The sequence below is a fragment of the Cibotium barometz genome, chromosome 63 (assembly GCF_041138505.1).
Source record: "Cibotium barometz isolate CiBa-2024 chromosome 63, ASM4113850v1, whole genome shotgun sequence".
NCBI lineage: Eukaryota > Viridiplantae > Streptophyta > Polypodiopsida > Cyatheales > Cibotiaceae > Cibotium > Cibotium barometz.
Genome location: NC_141108.1, coordinates 14035419 through 14057882, shown reverse-complemented (window position 1 = coordinate 14057882; position 22464 = coordinate 14035419). Strand labels below are relative to the sequence as shown.

Genomic DNA, 22464 nt, shown 5'->3' with positions numbered 1-22464 from the left:
TAATTCCTTGGCATAAACACTAACCCTTTCTGGGTCACGAAAAACGCTACCAGGGTACTTTTGAATTTACCAAATCAAATCACTAACATATATACTGTGGATATTACTCGAGGTTATGATAATATCCCCCTGGTGGGCCAATATGGCTTTAACAAAATATCACTTCAAAAGACGGATCCTACATGGGTGAAAAAATCTACTTATAGCTTTTCCTGACTCTTAATTACTTTGATCTTCAAAATACTTTACAATGGCTACTTAATAACAATATTATCCAGCTTGGAACTTGCTGTTTCAGACAAATTAAGGGTATACCTATGGGATTATCTTGCTCTCCTATAATGTGTAATGTTTACTTTACTTTTTTTGAGTATAATTTCTTTGCCCACATGTGCGATCATTAAACACAAAGCAACACTAGAAAGGTTATTACACTCTTTCCACTATATGGAAGATATTCTTAGCACCAATAACCTAGAATTTCATCACATAATAAAGGACATTTACCCAATTGCTATGATAAAAATAGAACCGGCATCAGCTAAAACACTAATGATTGTCAACATTCTTCCAGGTACATCTCTGGATAGGGGCTCCATATGGTGAACGAAAGCCTAGTCCATGGGTATTGCTTGGATTTTATTTAAAAGGTGAAAGCACAATAAGCATTCTTTAATGTTACCACTACTCAACAACCTAAACCTCTCCAACAATAAAACACAAATAACAACCTCTTTACCATAGAACTCCACATTCCACTCTCAAGAAGAGTGAAAAAGTTTTCAAATAGCCTCGCAAGTTAATTAAATTATGTCATTAGTTTCTCTAACGGATTCGACTTCAATAGTAGCTACATCAAGAGTCTGAATGACTCACTTTCATATACTTCACTGTATATCTTCTTGTAAGCTGAAATGCACTTTTTATCAAAAGGCACATGGGACGTAGAATGCAAAGGCAGTTCCTCATCAAGTTCATTTGATAGCAATCCTGCAGCATGGAAAGCATCAACCAACAAGCTACTACCTTTCTTCAATGTATCCAATGAGAAACATAGATTCACGGTCTCGTTCTGATTATTGTGTCAAGTTTTTATGTTCCCCCCCCCCAATTATCCCTTCTCCTTCATTGCTAATAAGTCTTAGAATCTTGTTAACATTAGCAATAAAATATTGTAACCCTGCTTATCGTTGCTAAAAAATAAAGTGAGAAAAAATAAACAAAAAATAAGAGCTCACAAAAAGGAAAAAAATACAACCACTCATAGAGGCCCCCACCTTGTTTAGGTACTCTCGTCCCATCACTAACTAATAAGCCTTAGAACCCTACTAAACTCAATCATAAAACATTGCTTGTGATGATTGCCAAAAAAGAAAGCAAAGATAAACATAAATACAAAAAATAAGAGTTCACAAAATTAAAAAAATGTTATAACTTGCAAAGGTTCCCACCTCGATTAGTTACTCTCGTCATTTAGGTACTCCCATCCATCACTAACTTCTTCATTTGATAACAAGCCTTAGAATCCCAAAAAACTCTAATAATAAAACATAAATACCAACCTTTTCACCATAGAACCCCACATTCCAATCTCATTTTTCATTAGCCTCACAAGTCGATTAAATTCTTTTATTAGCTTTTCCAATGGTTTTGACTTTAACAGTAGCTACATCAAGAGCTTGAACAAATCACTTTCATACACTTCATTGTATATCTGCTTGTAAGTGCACTTAAATGCACTTATTTATTTTTTAAAGGCACATGGGATGAAGAATGCAGAGGCAAGTCCTCCTCAAGTTTATTTGAGAACAATCTTGCAACACGGAGGAAAGAATCAACCAAGAAGCTACTACCTTACATTTCTTCAATGTATCAAATGATAGAAATTCATACTCTCGTTCTGATGATTGTGTCTAAGTTTTCGTGGACCCCTTCCCCCTTCTTCCCCCTCCTCCGGGCACAAATCTCATTGCTAACAAGCCTTAGAACTCGGCTAACCTCATAATAAAACATTGTAACTCTACTTATGGCTGCTAAAAAAGAAAGTAAGCAAAAAAAATCCATACAAAAATAAGAGCTCACAAAATGGAAAAAAATGCAATTATGCGTAGAGCCCCCCAGCCCATTTGGGTACTCTCATTCATCACTAACTTCTTCATTTTGCTAACAAGCCTTAGAACCTCATTGAACTTAATAACAAAACATTTCTTGTGATTGCAAAAAAGAAAGTGAGCAAAGATAAACAAAAACACACAAAATGAGGGCTCACAAAATGAAAAAAATGCAATCACTTGTAGAGCTCTGCACCCCGTTTAGGTAGTCCTGTTGTTTAGGTACTCTCGTCCATCGCTAACTTCTTCATTGCTAATAAGTCTTAGAGCCCCAAATAAACACAAATAACAACCTCTTCAACATAGAACCCCACATTCCACTCTCAAGAATAGTGGAGAAGTTTTTCATTATCCTCGTAAGTCAATTAACTTCTTTCATTCGCCTCTCTAATGGTTTCTACAACAGTAGATACATCAAGAGTTTTAATGACTCACTTTCATACACTTCATTGTATATTTTTCTTGTAAGAGCACTTGAATTTCACATGGGATGAAGAATGTAGAGATAGATTTTTGTTAAGTTCATTTGACAATAGTCTTATAACATGGAAAGCATCAACAAAGAAGCTACTATCTTACATTATTCAATGTATCAAATGAGGAAAAGAGATTCATACTCTCATTTTAATGATTGCGTGCTTCAGTTTTTATGAACCCCCTCCCCCTCCTTTTTTTCTCCTTCATTGCTAACAAGCCTTATAATCCTACTATCCTCAACAATAAAACATTGTAACCCTACTTATGGTTGCTATAAAAAAAGGTGAGGAAAAATAACAACTCGCAAAATGAAGAAACATGCAATCACTCATAGAGGAACCCACCTATTTAGATACTTCCATCTATTACTAACTTCTTCATTACTAACAAGCCTTAGGATCCTGCTAAACTTAGTAATAAAATATTGCTTGTGATTGCCAAAAAAGAAAGTGAGCAGAGATAAACAAAAGCTCACAAAAAGATAAAAAAAATATAATCACTCATTCCCACTTTCCACTCAGATCCTCATCAGGGAGCCAAGGGAGGAGCAGGTTCCCAGGCCGCGGAGCACCAGGTTCCGACCATGGATGACACATGTATCGTGAGATTAAGCATTGTATAAGCCATAGGCTACTTATGAGCCTTGGGTGCCCAACCAACCATAGTTTAAGTGTGAATACTTATAGCCTTGTATATAAGTCAGTTTTTCTCATTAATAATGCACTCTTCTATTGTGCAATCGAGTCACTCTTGCTTCTCTACTCTATCCTTATGCTTGTGTAGCTAGCATAGGTGAGAGAGAGAGGAGTGTGACACTACTTATTGGAATAACAAAGCCACCAAGACAATAAGTACGATGGCATAGTTCTCCCTACGATGAGTTGAATCTCGTTTTTGTTTCTTTGTGAATGAGAGGGTAGAGATGGGGAGAGAGCTAAAACTAGCCTTTTTTTCTTTCACTCATTATCATGGCAAGCAACAAATTTCTCATCAACAAGGTATTGCCTACTTGAAATTACTAAGGATAGGAAACGTTCCACCAGTGATAACTTCAAACCTTGCAATTAATGCGATGGTATCACCATAGTTAACGTGGCCATATTTTCAGCCCTATTGATTGAAAGCTCAAAATTTTAAATTTACAAAGCATCCGATGCCATGATATCCATGGGAAAGTAGTTCTATTGGCAAAGTTACATTATTTTCCCATGATAGGAAACAGCTGTTAGATTTTTCCAACATCAACCACAAAAGTAAGCCCATCTTTTCAAAACAATTGTGTGTGTGTGTGTGTGTGTGTGTGTGCCCACATGTGTGTGCACAAGCATGTGCACGTGTGTGCTTTGTGTGTGTGAGAGAGAGAGAGAGAGAGAAAGAAAGAGAGTCCCTATGTCTACAAAAATAGATTTCAAAAGTGTATCCTCACAAGAAAAAAATAGATTTCACGATTGCATCCTAGCAAGAATTCTCCTTCTTCAAAGGCTTGCAATCTCTCATTGCAACTCATAAACTAAAAAATTCATGAAATAATTTTGGCTAACCTTGTGAACGGGAAGGCTTAAAATCTTACAATTTTGCATATTTAGCAATATAAAACAAATCTTCAAATAAACAGACCATGTATTTTTATCCAATTTTTGTTTTTGCAAAAAGGGTTTACACCACAATGTATTTTTGCACTCTCTCTCTCTCTCCATGTTCATATACTCATATACATCCTTCTTTTGCATAAAGCATTTATTTTAAAAAATAGTAATGTCCTTAGTTCAATTTGAGCAAAAAAGAACAGCTTTCCCATCAAAATATCACTTGACCACAAATTGGTAGGTTAAGGCCCATGAAGCTACAACATGGACATACATTCACATTCACAATCAAGGTTGAAGAAATCACAGTAAGATAATGGCAACTTTTTGCTGTCGAGGCATTTTCAACTTAGGCACCATAGTTCAAAGATGTGTGTTTGAAGAAGTACAAGTGATTCACCAGTGCTCACACATACACAGTGTAGCGTTTACATGAGCGTGCGTGCGCGCGTGCACACACACTATATCAAGATCTCTTCAATTTTACTTTACATTGACGTGTACTGCAATGTACATGTTAGGACAAATGCTTTAAACATATGTCTACGTGAATGTAGCACTATTTTTTTGGATGGATGGGCATGAACTCACCCAATACCTATTATCATAAAAGTTCACTCTGATATTCATCAATTCGCCAAGGAAGACTTAGAAATGCTCAGGATGGTAAATTTGTATCTTTCATATTCACCTGAATGAGATTTATTGCCACTTCATTTCCTCTTTCAAAAGTTGGGCAGTTCTGCATAGGCCCAAGGAAAATAAAAAGAACCATCAATGAGCCATTGTACAGGTGGAAAGTACCTAAAGTATAAGGCATGCTCCCTATTGTATGGTGGTTTAACTCAGAGAATCTCTTTTAAAGCTCAAACCGATCCATCATCAAAAAAATCAGCTAAATCTAAAAGATTACCTTGAGCTGATTAGATATGATAATGTTGGACTCATATAGTTCACCCTATTAAAAAAAAGCAACATACCATTAAAAACTACAAACAAAATTGCCAATGTTGGGAAAATATATGATGTTGATTAAAGAGGAAGAAACAAACAAAAGCCAAGTCTTTTTAACCATCAAGCTGCCAACCACCTCTCCTTGAAATGATAGCAAAACACACCACACACATCAATTTTATAAGAATTGACAGTATAAGAGCCAGACACGTTCAGATCAATTCTGAAAGCAGAAAACAAGGTTAGGCCCGGGACATGGTCTAAATTCATTAACTTAACTTTGGCCACAGACAGGAGACAACGTCAAGGCAGATGGAGCATACTTGACAGAGGAAAAAGTCACTGTTGCATGCAAATCCACATGACTCATGGCTATGGGTATACCCAAGGTTAGGTTTTACAAGACAGCAGCACACCCGTCCTATTGATGAAGGGACAGAGAGCATGCGTTGAGTGAGTATTAGAGTATGATTATAAGGGCATCTCCCGTTTGTGAGCCTCCACGGAGGACATGAGGATGCTTGCACCAGACATCGTAGGAACAGGGGCTAGTATATTGTATAATTTAAGAGTGGCATATGCAAGTGAGAGAGAGTTGCTCATTCATCCATGTGTTGGGTACGTTGTGGGGGTGTAGCTGAAGCCAACTGGTGTACATCACCGTGCAGGGAAGAGGGGGGGGGGGGGGGGGGGGGGGGCACTTGCCCCACAGACCTGGGTTCCTCCGGGAGTACTTGGTCGCTGTCGTGCCCAGCTCATGGGTCTTCCAGGGTAATGCCCTAAGGAAGTAGCGAAACCGTCTCTTAGACTGGAGATGATGAAGCTAATGACAAAAGAATTTCTCTGTTCGAGTCTCAGAATGAGCTTGCTCGCTTCTGACCCTGGCTCGAAAAACAAAAAGATCTTAGTTGAAACGTGATGTCAAGTTTCTAATGCATTTCCTGTATTGTACAGGACAGGGGAATCACTCTCGATGGGCTTCAAGTGTTGATGTGGTACAACCCACAAAGGGGAAATGCAAATATAAGCGAAGAAGTCTTCTGGCAGTCACAGCATGCCTTCATGGACTCAAGGTGGGTGGCTTGTGCTTCATTGGAGGCCTCCTATTTGATATTGGGCCTGGATGGCACTTGGGAGTTTTAGGCTTGTTCATTGCAGCTGGCTACTTAAGATGCTGGTATTTTTGGGGGGAGAAAGAAAAGAAAGAAAGATTTTATAACGTCTACAAAAGACCCAAAAAAATATTTTATAACGTCTACAAAAGACCCAATGGGTACAAAAGTATTTGGTCAGCCTGTTAACTGTATATAGTCTGTTGTGGCGGGCTTTTCACCTATATGTATATATTTGTCAGTTCATCAGTGTCTAGCTGTTAGTAGATACTAGGGGAAAGCTTTTACAGTTTACATCCTCATGGCCTGCTGCAGCTATATCTATTCAGCTGGATTAGGCATCACTGATTCAAAGGCTACATACGAAAATTGGGGGGTATGTGATGTATTTGGAGAACTAACCTGTTTTGAAGATTTTCATGGTGTGTAGGCAGAAGGTTCATTAATATATAAAGGTGTGAGTAGGCCCTGTTTTGGGCACTGGATAGAAGCAGGAGAACACAGTGAGGGTTTGGGTAAAGTTTCTTTTGGGTACCCTTTGCTGATAGCCTGATACCACTTTTATTCATCATGTCTACAACTGAGCAAGCTGCTCAGGTCAAGATGCTGGCTTCCCCATTCAACAACCGAATGCAGCATCCGACAAGAATTCTCTACTCGGTTGGATGCAGTCCACTACAGGTGTGAGCCTCAAGGGATTCTTCTCAGCTAGTTACTAGTCTTGGCACGTGGAGGATGAGTCAAAACCACAAGCAGAAGGGGGATCAGCCCAAGAACTCCAACCACCTCTCTGGGCATCACGGCGACAAGCGACATTCTGAACATTGCTTCTGGCCTCGGGAATGCTTAGGTTGGTCTGGGAGCTGGCATGAGAGTCGACATTCATACCAAATCATTTGGATGAGTACTGCCAGCAGTCCACATCATGGGATCCCTCTCCAACGGGTTCCCATTCTTCTTCTTCATTCCCCATTCGTCACATATGTCTTGCTGGAGGACTTCTCATGTGCCATGTCAGGGGCAGTCCCAATTGTTGACCCTACTCGAGCCTCCCGAGTTCCATTGAAGGATGGATAGTGAGGTAGTTACAAATTGCACCTGGGAGATGTCCACCATAGTTGCGCCCAATGTGTTCCAACTTAAATCTTGTCTAGACATCTTTTGGCTGCTTTGTTATGATGGAAGGATTATTGCCATGTAAATTGGGACTGGGAGAACTTCTCACACAAGAAAGGCAAGCACATAACCGACTACCTTGCCCACTTCAGGAAGCTGTTACTTATGCTCCACATGACCATTTGGCCCTTGCACTAGGTAGACTGGTTCGTGAATGACTTGAAGCCATCCTTGCACGCATTTGCTCGTTGGTCCCAGCCTCAGACGCAATAGTCAACTCAGCAAAAGGGCAAGGAGAAGGAGAAGGGTGGGCAATTTAAAGCGAAGGATCTTAGGCACAAGCCTAGTGGGGAAGCCTCGGTGCCCCATCTCACCCGTGAAAAGCACCAAGCCAAGCACACCCCTGTGGTAAGTGTTACTATTGTGATTCAAATTGGGAAGGACTATTCAAGGAACTCAAAGAAGTAGACTAGTAAGGACAAGGAGATAGTTCGTCCGCAAAAACAGCTGTCTCAAACATCGCACCTACCCTTCCTCCTGCTTCCACGAGTATCACAGCTGCTCTGGATTTACCATGCAACCCACAGATGCATCTTGTGTTCCACTCATGTAATCTTGTGGAGTACAATGGACCGGCCTTGGATGCACTGACAGAGTAAATCAAAGTTGGTCGATGATAGAGGTCTTTAAGAGGTACTAGTCTCGGTGGTTCTTCATCTGTACAAAAGAGACTCTCAGCACAAGGTTCTCTAGCAATCTCCTCAAGTTTAAAGATTATCTGGTTCAACACGCTTTTTGATTGATGAAGACCACATCACAGACAAGCCAACTGTTGGATATTTTCGAGTTTAGTGGTGTTAACACCCTCTTAGGTGTGGACACCCCTTATTTAGCTCTAGGTCAGAAGATAAGGCTTGATGTCTATAAAAGCATGTACTGGGGTGGTTCTTCATAATTCATATGAGCATCATTTGAGTTGTGCACTCTCTCTCTCCATCTTGTGCTCTCTCTCTCTCTCTCTCTCTCTCTCTCTCTCTCTCTCTCTCTCTTTTCTCCATCTGTCTACCTGTCTGAAGCACCATGTAAACACAACATGGTATCAGAGCTTTGCTATCTGGCTATCCTCCATGGTGTGTTTTCATGCTTCAGCCTGTTACCACTTTCTTCTTGCGTTTTCCTCCTTGGTAGACATATCAGCGTTTTTGCCCTACCCGCTGCTCTTCTCTCCACGGCGCCAACTTGCTCTGTGTTTTCCAGCAGCAAAACCTCTGCTGCGTTTTTTTTTGCCCAGCCGTGAGCAGCACCAGTCTGTGTTGTCTAATTTGAGCCACCACCATCTTCATCATCCAGGTGTCAAACACCTTGCGCTTCTGCACCGCCTCCTACGTGGATGGTCACACTGTTGATGCCGCCTCCGCCCGTCATCTTCAGCAGCACCACTGCCTTGACGTCAGCCGCACCTGCCACCAGCGACACTCTACACCGCCTCCCACATGGATGCTATGACAGCTCCATGCCTTTTACTGCTGCACTTATCCCCAGTAGCTCCACCTTTGCTGCATTTTGATGCAGTCACCAATGTTACCACCTCTCCATTAAAGTTGAAAGCCTTACAAATACATGGTAATAAACTCTCCCCTCCATATTAGTGTGTAAATTTTTTTACTCTTTGCAAAAGCTTGGTCCTTTCAGCAAAATGAAGAGCCTCAAAGGGACCTTTAGCATAGAGAGGTTTAGTGGCAACAATTTCTCTACCTGGCAGACGAAGCTTCGTCTCTATCTGATGAGAGACAACTCGTGGTTCTTGGTTCGACGTCGAACGGCACTGACAAGAAACCTGGGAACAACGAGGGGGCAGAGAAAATTCGAATCTGGCAAGAACGTAATGACAAGGCCACCGCTCTCGGGCTTGCATTGTCTGACCATCTTGTTCATCATGTGGACTTCAACAAGACTGCTAATGAGGTATGGGACAAGTTGGGATGTCTATTTGGGAACAAGGTTAATAACTCGTAACGTTTTCTTGAAGTAGAAATTATTTGGTTTAAAGATGATTGAAGAAGAGACCTTGGGTGAGCATTTGAGCCACCTTGGCTCAATACTGCAGCAACTCTCCAAGCTCCAGCCTAGGAGTAAATGTTGAAGAAGATGATAAAAAGGATGTTCTTCTATCCAGCATACACGGAATCTCCAAGTTTTCAGAGATCTTGACATTTATGAGAGTGGCCAGACAGACACCCTTTGATGACATGCTTTCAGTGTTCATAGAAGAAGACCATCATCTTAAGGAGCAAGGTACAAAGATATTTGATTTAGACAGTGCTATGGCAATCAAATGGAAAGGCAAGCAATGGGGGAAGCCGGTCAGGTTCAATTATTGCAACAGGCTTGGTCACACGGAAAAAAAGTGCTTCAAAAATATGGCAAAGGAACAAAAAAAGAAGCATGCAAACTTAGTGACAGAAGAAGAAGAAGAAGATCATGAACCTGAAGAAAAGCCATTCACTGTTACCACTGCACCAGCAACGGAGAATATTCTCTTAAAGAGGAAGATTATGATTAGGCCTTCTAGTTCCCATTGTGTTTGAATCAAGGGTTCTCCGCCCAGGTAGTCCCCCAAAATCTGAGTTATATATTTTGGATCCTTTAGGATTTTGCAACGCTTTATTTCTATAAAAGGCTCCTCTCAATTATTCCCTTTTTTTGCCCTTGCTTTAGAGTGGGGTGGGGAGTTGGGGGGGGGGGGGGGGGGGGGGGGGGGGGGGAGATGAGGGGGTTGTTTTGGTTGGCTGATGTAGGCTGTTTTCTGTCTCCAAAGAAAGACCCGACCTCTAAGTCTTTCGCCAAGACCATGCTTGTTAAGCCTCTCAGCCATGCTTGTTGAGCCTTTGAGCCTTTTGTGCCTAGCTCACTGGGCTCTGAGCCATGCTTGCTGGACTCTGAGTCTGAAGCAGGGGTGTTGGATATTTTGGAGTTTAGTGGTGTGAACACTCTTAGGTGTGAGCGTCCCTTATTTAGGACCTAAGTCTAGGTCAAAAGAAAAGGCTTGATGCCTATAAAAGCATGTAATGGGGTGGTTCTTCATAATTCATATGAGCATCATTTGTGTTGTGCAATCACTCTCTCCATCTTGTGTTCCCACATTGTCTCTCTCTCTCACTCTTTCTTTTCTCCATCTGTCTACCTGCCTTGCAATGGTTCACCAAATCCTTAAATTCGTGGGAATAGGTGTCAAGGCTCTTCTCAACATGTAAACACAGCATGGTATTAGAGCTTTCTCTAGAGCCTTGCAATGGTTCACCAAAATCCTCCTAGCTAGGATCTCCACCCGCACGCCGATCATGGGGGGCCCTTGGCCTCAACACGAGATGGATCTTCATAGAGGTGCGGGCACCTGGCTTTAGCCCAACATTTGAGGACAGATTTTCAGCCAGTCTCGTGCACACTTGGGATCATCTCAAGCCGGCCCTGTAGCAATCAGCTCCAGCAGCCTCCGAGAGGAGCAGCTCCGGAAACCTCTGATCTGGAATCCTATGGTCCGTCTGCCTAGTGGTCATATGATCGGGGCTCGCCCCCACGTATCGTGGGAAGCCTTGAGTACGAGCCCCGCTAGGTCACTTGGAGATTGGCTTGCATTCAGACAACTACCCCCAGAGGCTCAAGAGAGAGGCCTTATGGGGATCCGGGGCAAAGACCAACTTAGCCTTGACATCGACTCTTCCATCCCTCCGCAATGGCTGGGAGGCACGGTATTCCCCTCGCAGTTCATGGCGTGGACGAGTACACTCCGCTTTACTCACCTTCTCTATTGGGCTTCACAGCAGATTGGAGAGATCAGAGACCCCCTTAGAGGACCTCATGGAATGCACCTTGCAGAGGGTGACAGTGATTGGTTTTCACGCACATGAGTGGCACATCGACCCTCCACCAACCAAGGTGGCCAGAGAGAGACTATGGCATCTATGGATGTGGGAGGGTCGGCCTATCACCAGTCTCCAGTGGGACCCAAGAGAGTGGACACGGCAAGATCCACAGGACAGAGAGGACTCATCTCTAGTAGCCCCTTCATTTCTTACACTGCATGGCTGGGCCACAAGATTCAAATGTCAGAGGTGGAGGACACTCCAGCAGCAGCAGCAGCATTACATCGGCAGTCCCAAGGCCTCTCGCCGCCTTTTCATGTGGCAAATGGCACGGAGCTTAGTAATTCGCACTTTGTTGGCCATTGGGGGCAGACCAGCATTATGTCGAAGGTGTGGCCATCCCCAAGAGTCTCAGCATCACTGTCTTTGGGATTGCCCAAAGGCCCAACAAGTCTGGCAAAGGATCCTACGCATTTTCAATGTGGATCGAGCTCCCGCCCGTATTGTTACGTGGGGCACTGTTGCTTGGGCCACTGAGGCTACGATCATCATGCAGTATGAGGAGGAAGGTGGGGGACTAGCCCTTCAAGTCTCTCACCTTTGTATTTCCACTGTGCCAGTTCCACCTCCACCTACCGGTCATTGGACTCTAGGTCCGAGCCAAAGATGGGAGATTTGGAATAGTATAGCCGCGTGGCATATATGGAGAGCTCGATGCAACAAAGCCATCGAAGGCACCCTCACCCCGCCAGCAGAGTCTATCCGAAGCATCTAGCTCGATATCGTTCATACCCTAGAAGGTAAGTGGGGGCAACTTTAGGGCGGCTCAGACCGCATGAGGAAGCATCGGGAGGCCTTCCTCAGGAATTAACGGCCCCGTCCCTTTCTTACATATAGTGGTGCCGAGCCCACTTGGCATTACAGACCACTTGTGTGGTTATTTTCCCCTCCCCCCATTGTATGAGATAGCCTTGTCCTCCTAGAGCGGCCAGTCGGAGGAGAAGTGCATCCTCCCCTTTCTTCATCCTGACTCGCATTTCCCCTTTGGGGACGGATTTGTACTTAGCCATTTCGGCTGTTTTTCTCAGTAACTAATAGAAGGATCTTCTTCCTGAAAAAAAATAATAATAATTTAAGAGACCAGAGTTGGCTGCTTATTTTGTAGAGCAATTATATAAGCTGTATGGTTTGCTTGAGGAAATAGTCAGTGATTGCGATCCTAAGTTCACTATCAGATTTTGGCGGGCGTTAGAAACTAGGTTAAGTAGGTCTTCCTCTGATCATCCGGATAGTGCTGGTCAAACTGAGCGTACTAATCAGACTTTAGAGGATATGCTATAGGCCTTTGTTTCAAAATGGCAATCGAAGTGGGAAAGTACCTTCCTCAACTTGAATTCGTGTACAACAGTAATAAGCATTCGGCAACAGGCTTCAATCCTTTTATGCTTATGTACAGTTTTGAACCTCGATCACTGATTGCTATAGGATTGGGTAAAATCTAAGATCAACATGCGAGAGATTTCTTGTAGGATATGCAAGAGATGCTTAGCCTTGCCACGGAGAGTGTAATGACGGCTGGCCTCTGTTGTGGGTGTGCTCGCCCGGATTAGGTGTTTTCTCATTTTTCCCCACTCTCCATATTTTTCCCTATTTTTTACCAGATGTGGGAGGCTGTTTTTTGGCTCCTGGCTGATCCTTATGGTGGCCGACTGAGTTTGCTGCCCCCAGATAGTCTGCTGTAGCTGGCCGACTCCACACGTGAGGGCCGACTCTCTGGGGCTGGCCGACTGGAGCTGGTGCTGGTCGTGGGCCTTCAGCTTGCTGTCGGCTGTCCTACTGCACACATGGGGCCATATAAAATGGCCCCATGGCCCCCCCACTTATTGTATCAGTTATTCGGGATTTTCTTGTGTATATAGAGCAAAGTTACACGCCTCTCTCTCTCCTTCTCCATTGCTATATTTTTCTGCAGTGCACTTGCTCGTGTTCTCAGATTTTGTCATCATCTCCACTGCATATTCTAACATGGTATCAGAGCTCTAGGCTCTTGATAGATCTTGGGAATTGTGTGAGCAAGAGGGGGGATGTTTGTTGCTGATTGGTGGATTGTTTTGGACTGTTCGGGAAGAGGAGAAGCAAGAGGAAGGCGGGCTGATTTGCTAGACAGCCACTTGCAAGTTTAAGTTCTTCTTTTTTCCCACCCACCCACCCACCCTTTTCCGTTACATCCCCGCAATGGCAGATTTACTTGAGATGGCTGAGAAGCATGTGAAGATCTCGACACTCCCCACATTCCCAGTGGACCGTCAGTTGGACGGGAATAACTACGGCATCTGGAAGGTAATGATGGAATCTGTTCTGGAGTCTTATGACCTTGCTGATTTCATTGTTGTTGGGGTTCCACGGCCGGAGGTAGAGAAAGGGGAGTTACCCTCGATTCGGAAGGACCGCGAGGCGCAAGCACAGTTGTGGGATCGTGTCAATGCCAGGGTCCGCTCTTTCATCTTCCTCAACTGCACACCGCAAGTAATCAATCATATCAAGCATATGACGTTGGCCAAAGGTATATGGCAGCATTTGGCTTCTCTTTATAACAGGGTATCTCCCATGAAGAGGATTTCCTTGGAAGTACAGATGCGGGTTATGAATCCTGCAAAGTCATCGATGATGCGGGAGCACATTAACAAGCTGCAGGCTCTTCAGCAGGAAGTTCTTTAGGCTGGGAAGGAGATATCATCACAGGATATGGCCATCACATTGCTGTCGCATTTGCCTTCTCAGTACTCAACTTTCTACTCTTCTTTGATTACCAGTGGCAAGCTCAGCACCATCCCATGGGAGGAGCTTGTGCCCATGGTCTTGGACTAGGAGGAAAGATTTACAAACCCTCCACAAGGCGGAGGTTCGGAGGCCTTAACTGGCCAACGGTCGAAAGGCCGTAATAACAACAACAAGGGCAAAGGGAAGGCTTCATCGGAGAAGTCTTCTGAGAAGAAGCTTGATGCAGACTGAGAGAAACTGAAGGCTGAGAGGACCTGCAATGATTGTGGCAAGAAAGGCCACTATTAGAGGAAGTGTCCTAAGCGGACTAGGAAGAGTGCTGATTCTTCAGCTTCAGCTGCAAAGACTCCAGCCTTTGTGCACTTAGAGATGATGGACTTAGATGCTTCATCTTCTTCTAGCGAGGGGGCAGTTAGCTCCACCGCAAAGGATACTCGGGAGTGGATTCTTGACAGTGGTGCTTCCAGGCACGTGACTCCTTCCCGTGACTTCTTTTTGGATCTAAAACGGCAACCAGGTCGCATTTTCATTGGCGACAATTCCACAATTCCAATACACAGTGAGGGCCGGATGGAGATCATTCCCGACAACAAGGGGGGTAAGCATTCCTCTCGTGTTTCTTACGTCCCAGCACTTGGTTTTCATCTATTGTCAGTGCATAAGGTTTGCAAGACTGGCTTCCGGGTGGAATTTGAGGAGCATTCAATTGCTCTAAGGGACCGCAAGACTGGCCAAGTTGTTTGATCCAGAGAGGAATGAGATTGTTGTCAGCAGGGATGTGGTCTTTGATGAGCATGTTTCGCTTTCCACTGTGATGAGCCGCCACTTCTTGGAGACCCAGAGGATTCTGATGATGATTCCCAGTCCATTGTTCCAACTGGACAACCACAATCAGTTCAGGAGGTTGAGCCCGCAACTGGAGTTGAGCCCCCGCCGCGTTCTGTTTGAGTACCCAGGTGGTTAGTAGACACCCTTCGGGAGTCAGGTGTCACGGAGCTTCCCTCCGAATGGACCACAGAGGACCTTGAAGATCGCACAGAGTCCGTGACAAAAGTCATTCAATGGAGCTTTTACAGGTAAACTATGCTTTGATGTCTCGTATCATGCCGGACAAAGAGCCCACTTCCGTCAAGGAAGCCCGTGCACAGGATACTTGGAGGAAAGCCATGCAGGTGGAACTGGATGCCACTGAGAAGAACAACACTTGGGAGTTGGTTCCGAGGCCAACACTTGGGAGTTGGTTCCGAGACTGTCAAAATGGTTAGTCATTGGTGTCAAATGGGTCTTTAAGACCAAATATGTGTCTGATGGGTCGGTGGACAAACACAAAGCCAGGCTTGTGGCTAAGGGTTATGCTCAGCGGGGCCAAGCATTGACTATGAGGATACCTTTGCACCGACAGCGCGGATGACCACGATTCGGACTCTCCGGACTAGATTTCAAAGATCGGTTGCAGATCTCAACCTGTATCTCTTTCGGGAACGCGGCATGGTTACGTTAATCATCCTTTATGTGGATAATCTCATTCTCACCGGCGGTCATGTGGAGCACATTGGAGTGACGAAGGCTGCCTTGTCCAAGGAGTTTGAGATGACCGACTTAGGCTTACTCCACTTCTTCTTGGAATTGGAGATCTGGCAGACCCAGAGGGGGTTTTTTGTCTCTCAACAACGGTATGTTCATGAGTTGCTTGAGGCCTTTGGGATGGAGAACTGCAAGCCTATTACGTCGCCGATGGACCCGAACACAAAGTTGACAGTGAATGATCCTTGTGAGCCAGTTTGATGCCTCTCTGTATCGGAAGCTGGATGTTGGTTCATTGATCTGGTTGCTGATCACCAGATTGGACTTGAGTTTTTCCAGGGCTGTTGAGCTCATTCATGCAGACGCCATTGAAGTCTCATTGGGACGCAGGATTGCGGATCTTGCAGTATCTGCAAAGTACGAAGGATCTTGGACTCTTCTACACATGAGGGGGAGTGATGGATGGAGTCCGACTCCAAGGTTGGAGTGACTCAGATTAGGGAGGAGATCCAGACACGAGGAGATCTACATCAGGCTACAGTTTTACCCTCGCTTAAGGAGCAATAAGAGGCAGCCAACTATTGCCTTATCATTGACAGAGGCAGAGTATTGGGCTGCTTGTGGTGCTGCTTGCGAGGTGGTGTGGCTGCGGAGGTTGCTTGGCGAGATTGGGTTTCCAGAGAAGGAGCCCACACTCATCCAATGCGATAACTAGAGCTGTATAGCTATTGCTCGAAACCCGGTCTTTCATGCCCGGGCCAAGCACATAGAGATACAATATCACTTTGTACGTGAGAAGATCTTGGCTGGTGACATCTTGCTACTTTATTGTTCGACGGAGGACAATGCGGCAGACCTCTTCACGAAGTCTCTACCTCAGGCAATGCTCCAGCAGCACTCCAGCTCCCTGGGGTTGGTTCCACATCCAGGAGCTAAGAAGGGGTGTTAGAAGTCATCTCCTGTCTGTATATTTACAATAGGGCCTCTGTTGTGGGTGTGCCTGCCCGGATTAGGTGTTTTCTCATTTTTCCCCACTCTCCATATTTTTCCCTATTTTTTACCAGATATGGGAGGCTGTTTTTTGGCTCCTGGCTGATCCTTATGGTGGCCGACTGAGTCTGCTGCCCCAAGATAGTCTGGGGTAGCTGGCCGACTCCACACGTGTGAGGGCCAACTCTTTGGGGCTGGCCGACTGGAGCTGGTGCTGGTCGTGGGCCTTCAGCTTGTTGTCGGCTGTCCTACTGCTGCCCGACTGCACACATGGGGCCATATAAAATGGCCCCATGGCCTCCCCACTTATTGTATCAGTTATTCAGGATTTTCTTGTGTATATAGAGCAGAGTTACACGCCTCTCTCTCTCCTTCTCCACTGCTGTATTTTTCTGCAGTGCACTTGCTCTCGTGTTGTCATCATCTCCGGTGCATATTCTGACAGGCTCAAGATCAAGCTTAGATTTACACTAACCAAAAAAGATCTCCCAAGGTCTTTGACGTAGGTACTGGGGTGTACTCATGGATGCATAAAGATTCCAGTACTACGTGTATGAGGAAACATCACAAGCTATCTTCCGGAATTTGTGGTCCATTTAGGATCGTAAGGATAATTACCACCTACAACTTCCTCGAGAAATAACGGTTCATCCTATCTTTCATGTCAGTAGACTAAAAGATTCCGATATGATTGTTTCTATCTAAGAATTAGTTTGGGGAAGAACAAATCACGTATATTCTCTGAGAACCCAAAGCGGTTCTAGATCAACGTACTAAGCATTCAAAACGTTATGCTTATGATGAGTACTTGATTAAGTGGAGGGGAATATCCGAGAGGAAGGCTGCATGGGAATGTGTGAGAAATCTCAAGGCCCAATCCCCGGCTTCATTGCTAAGGACACCAATGGTCCTTAATGTCACGTGCATCCCGCACTTGGATGCCACGTCGACATATCTGTACAGAAGGTGCAGGACCTGGGATGGTAAACTGGTCCCATGTGAGCCCAGTCCGGGACGAGTCAGCCAAGGATCCATCCCAGTCATCTGAGGTCAGGTGTGCATTGTCCTGCACAGGAGTCCAAGGTCAGGTGTGAGCTGTCCTGCACATGAAACAGTGCCAGTCCGCGCTGCGAGTCTCCCTCTAGAATGATGTTAGTGATTCTGTGTATCTGGTATGATACCAGATGCCAGATCATTGTGTGTATAGTTAGGGTTTGCTTTTAGGAATAGGGGCCAGCCCATAGGGCTACCCCAAGTCTTAGTGTGGGAATGGAGATAGTGTGAAACCACCCCCATGAGGGCCAAGAAGGCCCTGGCTAAACCCACCAGCCATGGAGAGGCTGTAGGACAGCCCTAGGGGCATGCCAGGGGCAGCCAACAACACATCTAGTGTTATGAGGGCTGTAGGGCAAGTTTGGGGCAGCCCATACAGGCTGCCCAGTCCCCAAAACAGCATAGATTCAGTGTCCAGTCCCTTGGATTTCAGGCGCATGATGCCTAGCCAACAAGGGAAAGAAGCGCAGCCTTTTATGTGAATTTTTCTAGCATTAAATGCTGATTTACAGTCGTGGGCAGAAAATAGAACTGGCCGCCTGGATATAAACTGGTCGACTGCTATTTATTGGGAGTATAAATAGGTGAGCCCACAAGTCATTGTGCTATCTCATAATTCACCAAGTGCTCAAGCAAACAAGGGCCAGGACAGCCAAGAAGTTGCTAGCGCAAAGGGGTGAAGGACTGCAGGTCAAGGGCAAAGATTTCTCAGCCAAGAAAGGTCAAGATTTCTGTATTTTGTTTTCAGATTTACATCATTCTAAAAAAGCAAATACACCATTCGTGGTGGGGGGCCTACAGAGGGTATTTGGGACCCAATACTGTGTCCTCTCCTCTCTCCCTCTCTCTCTCTATTTTCTACACATCTTCATTCAGTTTGTGCATTAATTCGCAAAAAGTGTGCTAATTTCTGAGCATTGAAGTTACCGATCTCCCCCGAAGCTTCCGCATGTTACAGTGGTGTCAAAGCCTACTTCAAGTGCAAAGATTCAACAAAGAAACCAGAATTTTTTCTCGCTCGTGTGGTTGATTTTCAGACGCCGATGGACTACCCTTTTCAGAGTGACTCCTATCCCTCGAAGGACGGTTGGTTTTCAGCCTGCGGGGGCGTCTCCCCCACACAGTGGATGGTCAGATTGCGCTCCGGAAAGGAAGTGCGTTTTCCTGCTATGGCGAGCTTCGACAACAAGAGAGACCAAGAACCATGGGACCAGAGTGCACCAGGCAGCCCAGCTAGGGCACCAGGCTTGAGTGTTACAGATATGTTCCAACAGATGATGCGAGCAATCATAGACCAGACAACCAAGTTGGAGGAGCAGAAGGCGCAGATCTTGGCTCTGGAAGAGCATACCCGTTCTCCAACGTCGCGTTTTCCATCTCCTCCTCCCTCTCCTTCCATATCCCGAATTCCAGATCCTTGACACAGGGACCCTCTCGCGGGGTCACAACCGCAGTCGAGCTCTTTGCTTGAGTTGCAGATGCGTGCATTGGAGATCCGACAACGAGAAGACGAAGCCATGTGACACGTGGAACACGAGCATTACCTAGCAGCTTTGGACGCCAGATAGACACCAACGGCACCCACGACTCATTTTCCCGAGAAAATGAATTTCAGTAAGTATAATGGTAAACTCGATCCCACAACTCTTTATTCATGGTTGCATCAGTTTGAAGCTTACTTTGCCGCAATTAGAAAGACAGATACTGACAGAGTGATCTTAGCCAATTGGTACTTGGAAGAAGGTGAGGCCATTCCTTGGTCCACAACTCTTTATTCATGGTTGCATCAGTTTGAAGCTTACTTTGCCGCAGTTAGAAAGACAGATACTGACAGAGTGATCTTAGCCAGTTGGTACTTGGAAGAAGGTGAGGCCATTCCTTGGAGTGGGCTCATGCCCACACCAGATTAGGTATGGCAGCTTATGTGTGGGACGAGTTTGTCCGCGACCTTAAGCAGCACCTTCTACAGCCCCACTACCTTGAGCGACTCGAAGACGAGTTTAGGAGAGCGCGTCAGAACACGCAACCAATCCTTCAGTTTGCCAATTTTCGACTTTATGTTTGCAATTAGGCTTATCTGATTCGAACAAGAAAGGGCAGTTTTTGTATGGCCTTGACACGCAAATCCAATAGGAGGCACGTATGTTTAGGCCAGCCACCTTCGAAGACGTACTCTCGCTTGCGCAGAGTGCAGAATTGAAGCACAATGGTGGCAAGCCCAAGACTTCCCAGCCGCCTACTCCCAAGGCTACCGCCTCGAGGGGAAAAGGCCAGAACCAGACGGGGTCTTCCCCAGGACAGAGCCCGGGAGCCTCTGGCTCCAAGAACTCGAACAATGCGTCTAAGCTTACTCCAGACCAGAAAGCGGAGGCAGGCAAGACAGGTGGCAAGTTAAGTGCTGAAGAGCTTTCTCAGTACAAGAAGGAGGGTAGATGTTTCTTTTGTCATACACAAAAGGACATACTTCTCGGGAGTGTCCTAAGAAGCCTCCAAAGCCTGCCGCCGCTGCCTCCACAGCTTCCATGGTGAGCTCACCTCCCACTTAGACCCCAGTGGCTGCCCCTAGTTCTTCAAATCCCAGTGCTTTAGTTGGAGCAATTATTAGCCAGGAGCTCGAAGATAAGCAGAAGGGCGCCCATGACCAGGAGTATGAGCGCAACGAATTGCTCAAGTCCTTTGGCTACATAGGTGGCCAGAGAGTCGTTGTCTTGTGTGACAACGGCAACACGGAGGATGTGGTCACGGAACAGGCCGCTAGATGTGCTTGTTTCATCTTGACTTCGGTGGACAAACAAGTTGAGGGGTTTTAGCATAGACATGACAACGAGCGTCAAGTCTAGGTGCTAAATTAGTTATTCAGGGCATAGAATTTGTGCGCGATTTTATGGTTGCCCCTCTTGTAGGAGCAGACATAATTTGGGGCATTCAGTGGTTTCACAAGTTCCTTCTTGATGTCAAGTGGGAGAAGCACACGTTCCAAATTAGTCGGAATGTGTCAAACGCCCCAGTGACCATTAAGTGTGAGCCAGGAATTCTGAACTTTCCGCTCATTAGCCACTTGCAGGCTAAGCGAGCAGTCAGGAAAGACGCACATTGTGCGATGATTTACATCCAGACAGCCCAGACGATGGCCAGTGCTTCCGAGAAGTACTCGGCTCTCCATGAAAAGTTCCAGAAGATTTTTCTTCAGGACACAGTCTCCCTCCCCAGCTCTCCCCGTCCAGACCGGAGGACCACAAGATTGACCTCCTCCCAGGCTCGAAACCCCCGAGCAAGTTTCTGTATCGCCTTTCGAAGGCAATGGAATCAGAGTTGGACCGCCAACTCCAAGAATTGTTGCAGTCTGGCTTCATCCGCCCCAGCGTGTCGCCATTTGCAACACCGATTTTATTTGTCAAGAAGAAAGATGGGTCTTCCCGTTTGTATTATCGTGCACTCAACAAGCTAACTATCAAGAGCAGATTCTCGATGCCTCAAATAGATTATATTCTCGAGAGGCTGAATGGAGCAAAGGTGTTCTCGAAACTTGATTTAAAGAGTGGGTACCACCAGGTGAGGATTGTGGAGGGAGACATCCCCAGGACAACCTTCCATACGGAACGGGCCCACTATGAATTTGTGGTCATGCCATTTGGCTTGACGAACGCCCCAGCTACATTTAACCGCATGATGATGCGTGTTTTCCGGGATTTGATTGGAAAGTGTGTGTTCATATTTCTGGACAACATACTGGTATTTTCAGCTACGGTTGAGCAGCATGACATTGATGTGGAGAAAGTCCTTAAGTTGCTAGAAAGCAACCAGTTCTACGTCAATGAAAAGAAGTTGGAATTTTATCTGTTCCAGGTTCATTACTTGGGATACATAATTAGTGCCGAAGGCATTCGACTTGATCCAGCTAAAGTAGCCAAGATTGTCAATTGGGAAATACCTCAGACAACATATGACATCAGATCCTTTGTGGGTATATGCCAGGCATACTCCATCCACATAGACAAGTTTTCTAATCTCTCGGCGGATCTCATCGATCTGCTAAAGGGTGTGAAGACAAGACGGCAAAAGATTCGAATGACTCCACGAGCGTTGGAGGCATTCAAGAACCTCAAGGTGGCTTTATCAGAAGCACCTTGTTTAGCACTTGCCTCATGGGACTAGCCATTTCAGGTGATCACCGATGCGAGTAACATCGCAATGGAAAGTGTGTTACAACAGAATGGTCATCCGGTAGCTTACATGTCTCGTAAGTTACTACCCGTAGAGAAAAATTACTCCTAGCAGTTATACAGGCCTTGAAACATTGGAAACATTTTTTGTATGGCCGTGACTTTGAGGTTCGCACTGACCATCAAGTATTACGATGGATTCAGACAATGCTAAGTGCACAGTGGAGTGATCGACAACACCACTAGAGCCAGATATTCCAGCAATTCGGTGGTATGATTGAGTACCTTCCAGGAAAGACCAATCCAATGGCCGATGCTTTGAGCAGGAAGGGACAAGTGACTTCGATTCAGACCACTAGACTCGATCTTGTTGGTACAGGACTAGATGACATGAAGCAGACGTACGCAGATTCCGAAGAATTCGGTACACAGTGGGAACAGGCATTGGATGCCACAGGACCATGCCACTTTCTGATACGCGATGGTTGGCTTTTCTAGAAAGGCCGACTATGTGTCATGAAGTCGTTCAGGCAGCTCTTCTCCATGATGCCCATGATGCCATTACTGGTGGTCATAGGGACATGAATTCGACTCTGGAGAAATTGGAATGGCAATATTATTGGCCAAAGATGAGGCGAGATGTGTTTACATATGTACAACGTTGTGATATTTGTCAAAAGGTGAAAGCTCCTCGTGGAAAGAAGATAGGGTTGTTACAGCCCTTGCCAATTCCC

General features: G+C 45.3%; 1 protein-coding gene across 2 annotated transcripts in view; it reads right to left on the bottom strand.

Annotated features, from left to right (window-relative positions):
- Positions 1–4483: 4483 nt before the first annotated feature.
- Positions 4484–22464, bottom strand: part of LOC147603721 (uncharacterized) — a 34922-nt gene continuing 16941 nt past the window's right edge. For both annotated transcript variants that reach the window (XM_086795978.1, XM_086795979.1), the window contains exons 4-5: positions 5088–5132; positions 4484–4916 (exon numbers count right to left, since the gene is read on the bottom strand). In XM_086795978.1, coding sequence (XP_086652104.1) covers positions 4877–4916; positions 5088–5132 — 85 coding nt within the window. In that variant the 3' untranslated portion in view covers positions 4484–4876. The remainder of the gene's footprint in view (positions 4917–5087; positions 5133–22464) is intronic.